Below are 8,622 nucleotides of genomic sequence, written 5' to 3'. Positions count from 1 at the left end.
CTTTAAAAAAAGCCCGTTGGCCCACCCTCCTATACAAGATATCATATTTTAACAATCAGCCCATTCTATAATGTTATCAACTAATCTTTTTTGCTTATGTAAATGCCACAATCAAAATGCAGTAGAAAATAATTAATTCTATTTAATTTAAGAAAATCTATATAATAATCAAAATAATTGATAACTAAAATGAGATTTGTATTATTATATTTCTTTTTTTAGTCCCAAATCGTAATCTCGCGTTCTGTTTTACACGCGTGCAACGGACGACCAGGGTTGCAAATGAACCTAAGCGAGCCGAGCTTCAGCATTTTCAAGTTCGCTCAAAAATTTTTATGCTCGAGACCTGTTCGTGAACCGATCTGAGCTCTAAATGAGCGGACTGCAATACAATTTGTAGTACTGGCTGGTTACTCACACACCCGCCTCCTTACAAAGACCATATAAGACACTCACTTGTCTTTCATATAAGACACTCACTTGTCTTGTCAAAATGTCTTATTATATAAAGCAAAATATTTTTATCTTTCACGGTGTGGGACTAAACAGTTTTTTTTTCCTTATGAGTGAAAGACTTAGACGGGAAGGGTTTACATAGGCGGGAAATAGCGGGAGGACAAGGCTTTTTTTTTTTCAGGCTTAGTCACTTTTTTTTTCTTCTAAGTTAATAATTCTAATTAATTAGTTATATTACTAAAAATAAAAGTTAGAGATATGTCTAATATATACTGTTAAAATTAAAAATATTAAATTAGTAAAAAAATTACTAAATTAGTATATTTAATTGTATTTATTTTTAAAACTCTAATTGAGCTCTAATCGAGCTTCTTAGTCGAGCTCTAATCGAGCTTTTTAGCGAGCCTGTTCACGACGGCTTCTTATTAGAGTAGCGTTAAAAATTTTTTCTCACTTATATTTTTTTGGCTTAGTTGGACATATGATTTTATGGCCTTGAGCTGTCAAAGAATAGATTTTGAATTCTTTACTTGATAAACCCTATTAATATTATTTTAATTGAAATTAGATATGGAAAGGTATTTCGAAAGAAAATTTTAAGATTGAGGGTTTTTTTTTTTACTTCAAAGATTTGTGCCCCCACATCAAAAAAATCCTGCCTCGGCCCCTGCGTGTCGGGGTGGAACTACATGATTCTTCAAGCTCTAGTGCTCTTCTCATATTCCCCTCATTTTGTGAAGAATGAAGGATCTATTTATAATTTTTTGGAGTAACATAGCTAATAAAAATAAAGAATATCAAGGGCAAGTTGAGAGTGCTTCAATGGACGACTAATATTGATCCCCTTGATCGTGGAGCGTTTATCAAGCATTTGTGTGCCCAATCATGTTAGAATTACGTGATCTTGGGCTCGTTGGATTCGTCTCGTTGAACCACTTAATTCGACTATAAACATTCTTTATTTAGATATAGTTTTGTCATCAAATCTATGTTTTGAATCTTTCAAATGTTCTTCAAGACTTCTATCTGGACTCATTTGGGTTTATACTGAATCGATTTTGGTGTTGTTAGATTCTTATCTTCGAGACGTTCAATTTGACGATAAGTTTGATAAAATCGGAGTTCATATGATTTAAGATTTAATTTTGAAAGTTTCTTATTCATATTTACGTCGAGTTTTGTGTCCGATTAGGACAATAATTTTTTGATGACATATCAATATCGAACCACTATAAATTTGATTTGTCTTATAATTGCTATTTTATTTGTTATCCTCAACCCTAACTCTTCAAGTAATAAGAAAGTATTTAGCATTTGTCTTATACTAGACAGTTCAATAGACTGAACCAACATAATTTATATTTATTTCTATGTTATTTTCTGTATTCTCTATAAAAGGAGAAGATTTTCCTCTGACATTCTAATGTCAAACATATTTAGCCTTTACAACAAAATCAATTTGTCCTGTAAAGTTATTATATGCACATGTACAATCTAACTTTAAAAAAATTATTAAAAAAATCATAAAATTTATATTTTAATGGATTGATGTCTATTAAATTTATTTTTATATTAATATAAAATACATAATCTTGATATATAATATTAATTTTAAATTAAATTTTGAACTCACTATATTAAAAAAAAAATCATTTTTATTTATATGATATTCAGATATTCCACGCACACAGAAAATAATAGTACACTAAACCGTCAAATGCGTAATAAGCAAGATAGGAAAATAAAATTTAAATAAAAAAAACAAAGTCGTACCATTGGGTCCACATCTCTAGCAATTTTTCAATATTTTTACGGCCCGCAGATCAGTCTGATCGAACACGAATCTCAATGCTAATCAGATAGATGAGTTAAAAAGTTTTTATATCTCCGATTTGTTGGGAAGTATAATAACATAACGTAACAAATAAGTAAAGATAACAGCGAAATAAACCTTTGTTACCAAAAGCTGACTAGATTTGGCACAAATTTTGAAGTAAATATCAGACTAAGGTTACATAAATTAAATCTGGAATCATCTAGGGCTGCAAACGAATCGAGCTGAATCGAGTATGTGAGTGTTCATGTTTGAGTTTGTTTATTATTGTCTTGTTCAAGTTCGGTTCATGTTTGATTCGAATTTCGAGCTTTATTATTTGTGTTCATGTTTGATTCCTTTAATTTATCAGTGTTCATGTTTGATTCATGTTCGTTTCATGTTCGGTTCGTTTAGTACTTATCGAACTTTAAACAAACAAATATTAATGAGCAATGTTCGGGAGCATATTTAGCAAACATTTATTGAACAAACAAATCTTAAATTTATTCATGAACATCTTAAACAAATAATCTAGCAAACATGAATAAATGTAAAATGTCTCTTGTTCATGAACAAATTCATCATGTTATAATAAATTTAAAATATTTATGTTATGTATATTTATCAATTTTGTAATTAAATATTAATCAATTTTTTATTTAGTTTATTCAAGAGCTCTGAATCGAACACAGATCGAGTTTCTTATCGAGCTTAATGTCGAGTTTGTTTACGAGCTTCAAATGATGTTGTTCGTGAACATAAATGAACCAAACACATTAGTGTTCAACTCTGTTTATTTAAAGATCGAATATTTAAAATGATGTTCAAGTTTGTTTGTTTTGTTAGTCAAACGATATCAAAAGAGCTTTGATCAAACCGAGTAACGAGTACCTCATCAAACGTTTGTTCGCTTGCAGCCCTAGGACCATCCAAACTCCACTTTCAACAATTTTATAGTCGAACTGAACATCTCGGAAGGACGAACCCAACGACACCAAAATTAGTGAAATCCAAGCCCAAATTAAAGGTCCAAAGCATATTTGGAGGGTTTAAAGTATAATTTGGATTACCAAGCGAATTCCAAACATGACATGGTTATAATCAAATCAAGGGGCTCAACGAGACAAATCCAACAGCCCAAGATTTCCAAACTCTGATAACATTAAAACATTCAAATGATTAATAAATAGTCCACTGTCAAAAGGATCAATATCAGTCGTACATTCAAACCACTCTCATCTTAACTTTGATCATCCCCATATTTACAAGCAATGCCACTATAAAAAACTATAAATAACCCACATTTTAATCATGAGAGGAGGATAAAGGAGGAAGAGAATGGAAGAATTTGGGAGCTTGCTTGTCGCCGACCATCGCCAAAGTTCTTCCCGATCTCCTCCGAACTTTCGCTAGTCCGCCGATCATTGCCGGAGTTCTTTCGGGACAATCGTCGGACTTTCGACCGTCCGTCGATCACCGTCAGAGTTCTTCCTGACCATCGTCAGACTCCATCCATTTGCCGATCACCGCCGAAGTTCTTCTAGACCATTGCCGGACTTTCGCCCGTCCACCGATCGCCGCCGGAGCTCTTCCTCATCACTGTCCACCAATTATAGTCATGCCGCCCAAACAAAGATATCAACATTGATTATTCCAACTCTCATCATATAATGTACTTTATATGATGTATATTTGCTACAACGAGCCAATATCTTTCTCCTTAGTAAATGCCTCATTTATAATCATTAACAAACACTTGTAGATTCATTCAAACTTGGCTATGCCCTATAATTTTTCTCCTTTTTAGGGGTTTCTACATAAAAATCATGGTGTCCCTTATAAATGCTATAATCATACTCTCTTATATGTTTGTGTGCTGGATCATTGTATAAAGCTAAAACACTAAACTATATCATTATCTACAGTTGCAAATATCTCATCAAATCAAGAAATTTACTATGAACAATGAGAGAAATTATTCAAATCTCTCTCTCTCTCTCTCTCTATTCTTTGTGTCCAACCTAGCTTGCAACGTCGACGTGCTGCATCCCATGATAAAGTAGTGCACTAGTGTATTAGCTCCCTAATATACATCACAGCAACAACGTCGTCGTGCTGCTGATACATACATGAAAGTAATGCCTTAGCTGCCAGTGTCTAAGAATCTAGATTCTTTGAATCGAGATCCTCCTCAGCCTCTTTTGAAACTTCAGGGACTTCAAGAATACAATTAATTTCCCTGAATGAGCCATAGCCTAAGGGCTGTGGAGTTTTCACACATCCCAACTAGCGCCTTGTTGGAGTAAGTTAGTACGCCACAACTGATCACATAGGCCGGCTTGTTTAGCTGACCACTTTGATAGCAAGTAACCAGTACACAAATACTTATCTACTAAAGGAGAAGACTAATATGAAACATGAAGATGCTTCATTTCATCATTTGACCCTTGAGCAAGGGCAACACGAAGCTCCTCGTCAAATTTGGCCAATAAAATTACGATATGAATAACCTTAAACACAATCAGATTTCACGCAAAACTAATAATATTATTTTATTTGTTAGATCTCTTAAATGAGATAGAAACTGCCCACTAATTTAGCTAGGAAGCCTATAAATTGGTGGGCAACTCACTCAAGCCAAAGGAATCTGGAATTTATTCTGCATGATATTTTAATATTATATTTAATATAAAAAATTTTAAAATGATATAATTCTTTAAAATTTTCAAATTTAAAATCTAACATACATGATGTTTTTTAAATAAAATAATACCTTTAAAAGCTTAATTATTAAATTAAATTAATAATTAAAAAAGCTCATGACAAACTAATCGGCCATTACAGCATAGCACGATTTTGCCTAACATAAAATTGAAGTGTAAGGTCAACTGTACCATTTGCGTCCTTCTATTATTAAACCTTTTTTTTTTTTTTATTAAACCTAGTTATACAAATACACGTTTTCCTCCCCTCCAAGAAAATTATTATCTTATTTATTAAATACTCTATATCTAGACCTCAATATGTCAATGTAAACAAGTTACCTAAAGAAGTATTGATGAGAAAGCAAAGAAGATCAAGCTTATTCGTCCTAAATGAGCTTGACTAAGCCGTTGTGTGGGACAAAGCAATTTTTTAGTATAAAAATAATTTTTTTTTTTACTAAAAAACTGTTTTAAGAAGCAGTGAGAAAGTCATCCCAAACAAAGACAAAATATGTTACTCGCTCCAATCATGATATATTCGCCCAATGCACACTTGCCTTAGCCGGGGGATCCACCTCCAATTCACTTTTTTTAGAAGAACTTGCTTAGTTAAGACACTTGCCTAAGAAGAGCTTACCTAAAATAGATGGGGCATTATTTGAATTAAAAACTTATAAAATTCATTATTTGAATTAAAATAAATTAGTTAATATGACTTCATTTGGAATATTTTTTTAAAATTATTTTTCTCAATATGAAAAGTAACCCATAAAATTAATGTGGGATATTCTAAAACATAATATAAAAAGTTGCCTTATTTATAAAAATAGCGCTCAAAAGTCATATCTTCCTTTTTTTAATTATCAAATTTAAAATTTATATAGGTGGAATTTTGAAAATTAAATATATAAAAAAATTTATTTAATAAATAATTTAAATTTGATATTATATATGAAATAGCTCCAAACAATAACTATTTCAAGTTAATTTAAATCAACTTGGGTTTTATTTATTGTAAAGCTACTACATAGAAAATACCATTTTAAATTTATTATACAAAATAATTTTTTTAAGTATAATTTTTTTAAAAGGCATCATAAGAATAATGAAAAATAAAAATTATAATCATGATTTGAAAAATAAAATTTTAAGAAAGTTATCTTAAATAAAATCTTAATTATTGATAAAATTTGATAAATAGTTGAAAAATATACAAGATTATTAAAATATGGCCGAAAAATAAAAAGAAAATATATTTCTTGGAGACGATATTTCTTCAAATTGCTTTGTTATTATGACTATGAGTGATGGATATAAAGTAATATAGAGACCGGAGTAGTTGCAGGAAAATTCACAACAACCGCTCTTTTCAGGGCCCACACCTTTCTTCCTCATCTCTCCCCTCTCCTTTGCCTTTGGCACCTCCGTTCTCCTCTCATTTTTCTCAACAGTCCTGCTGCAAAAAGCAAGCTTTCCCGTGAAACACAGAGCTATAATGGGAACAACAAACCCTCATCTCCACCTTCCATTTCCCTTCGCTGTCCCCTGCAAACAAAAACTCATCTTGACCGCCATTTACTTCTTAATCATACCCTTATCTCTGCTAAACCTCTATATCTTCTTCCTTTCTCCTCATCCCAACCACTTAAGTCCCCCTCTCCGCAACACAACCATTCTATCTCAAGAACCAGTTGCTCAGCCCATCAGAATAGCCACGGCTCAAGTACCCGCCGGCAGGCGATGCGATTTCGCCGACGGGCGCTGGGTTCCTGACCCTCGCCCTCCGCAGTACAACGATACTTCTTGCAAAACGATCAAGTCTGGTCAGAACTGTATGGCCCACGGTCGGCCGGACACGGGCTATCTGCACTGGAGATGGAAGCCGACTGGCTGCCAACTCATCCCCTTCTCCGCCGCCGTTTTCCTTGACCTTCTCGTTAACAAACATCTGGCTTTTGTTGGCGACTCTCTTGCTCGCAACCAACTGGAATCCCTCCTCTGCCTTCTGTCCACCGCCAACGGCCCACCGGACCTCGTATACAACCGCGGGGATGAGAATAAGTTCCGGCGGTGGTTTTTCCGATCTCATAACACAACCCTCTCTGTATACTGGTCACCGTTTCTAGTGAAGGGGATAGAGAAGTCGGCGGCGGAGGGAAGGACGCACAATCAACTGTTTCTGGATTCAGCCGACGAGCAATGGGCGGCGGAGCTGGAAGGAATTGATATAGTGGTTTTATCAGCGGGGCATTGGTTTCTTATCCCCGGAATCTTTTATGACCGAGGCGGCGAAGTGTTCGGGTGTCACCATTGTAAGGATTTGGTTAACATGACGGAGACGGGTTTCTTCGACGCGTTTCGGAGGTCGGTGAGAACGGCTGTGAGGACGACTGTGGGGAGAATGGGGAAGGGGAAGGAGAAGATGGCTGTGGTGACGACTTTTACTCCGGCGCATTTTGAAGGGGAGTGGGACAAGGCAGGAGCATGTGCGAGGAAGGAGCCGTTTCGGGAAGGGGAGAAGGAGATGGAGTATATGGACAAGGAAATGAGGAATATTGAGCTCGAGGAGGCTGCGGCGGCGGCGGTAAAGGTGGAAGTTTTGGATGTGACGAGAATGGCGATGATGAGGCCTGACGGGCATCCTGGGCCTTACATGAACCCGAACCCATTTGAAGGTGGGGTTAAGGAAAGGGTACAGAATGATTGCCTTCATTGGTGCTTGCCGGGACCTATTGATACGTGGAATGAGATACTGTTGGAGATGGTGAGAAGATGGAGGGAGGAAGTCTCATAGATTGAATTTTTTTTTTTTTTTTTATGATACAAATGCTTTATATGATCTTTATCTCATGTATTCAATTAATCAATTGTAGATTAAATCTTATGCAAGGAGTTAGTGAGTATTTATTTTATGGAAGGTAATAAATTAAAAGTAATATTATCTTGTTTTAGGACATTAATGCTTGAGTTGTCACCCTCTCTATGCATTAGATATAATCATTTTTTTTTTTTGGAATTTAGGTATCTATCCACTGCCATCCCCCTAGGAGGTGCTTCACGGCGTAACTAATTCCTCAGCGAGCCTACCATCAATTAGCCCCACAGGTATAAGACCCACAATTATTTTCTCCATACTTAAAGGGTCGTGCAGCATGAGAGAGAATTTGAACTTGAGAAATGGATATTGAAGTACTGTTACATTTATTATCACTTGATTACACTAAATAATATTTATTGAGAAAACTCTTCAGAACTAATCATCAATCTCCTCTCGGGACTTCAACATCCTCTCAAACAACAATCTGTTGTTATTATTACTCTTGAGATGACCTAAAATGGCAATCCAGCTTACATTGAAGATAAAAATACATTGCAAACATGTACATTTTACAAATATGTTTCATGATTGCAAATAGCTCATGCATACCTCAATAAGTAAATAAGCTAATAACAGATAATTTTTTTACTCATTTGCTTACTGAACAAAATTACAAAATTTCACTGCAATCAGTATGAATTCCTTGCTGTACGTCACTAAATATCATATTAAGAAGGATGCATGATCTTGCCTTGAAAAAGTAGTAAATATATTCTTTTCTCCAAATCAAAACCTGCAAAAGAATCACTAAAAAATGAAATCTAGTT

General features: G+C 34.6%; 1 protein-coding gene across 1 annotated transcript; it reads left to right on the top strand.

Annotated features, from left to right (window-relative positions):
• The first annotated feature begins 6,303 nt into the window (after positions 1-6,303).
• Positions 6,304-7,859, top strand: LOC110108266 (protein ALTERED XYLOGLUCAN 4). The gene has a single exon (XM_028695844.1). It carries the CDS (start codon positions 6,473-6,475, stop codon positions 7,769-7,771), a length of 1,299 nt encoding a protein of 432 aa, XP_028551677.1. The 5' UTR covers positions 6,304-6,472; the 3' UTR covers positions 7,772-7,859.
• The last annotated feature ends 763 nt before the right edge of the window (positions 7,860-8,622 follow it).

Source organism: Dendrobium catenatum, unplaced genomic scaffold (genome assembly GCF_001605985.2).
Source record: "Dendrobium catenatum unplaced genomic scaffold, ASM160598v2 fragScaff_scaffold_695, whole genome shotgun sequence".
In the NCBI taxonomy this organism is placed as follows: Eukaryota; Viridiplantae; Streptophyta; class Magnoliopsida; order Asparagales; family Orchidaceae; genus Dendrobium; species Dendrobium catenatum.
The sequence above is the reverse complement of the archived record's forward strand: the minus strand, read 5'-3'. Positions and strand labels throughout refer to the sequence as shown.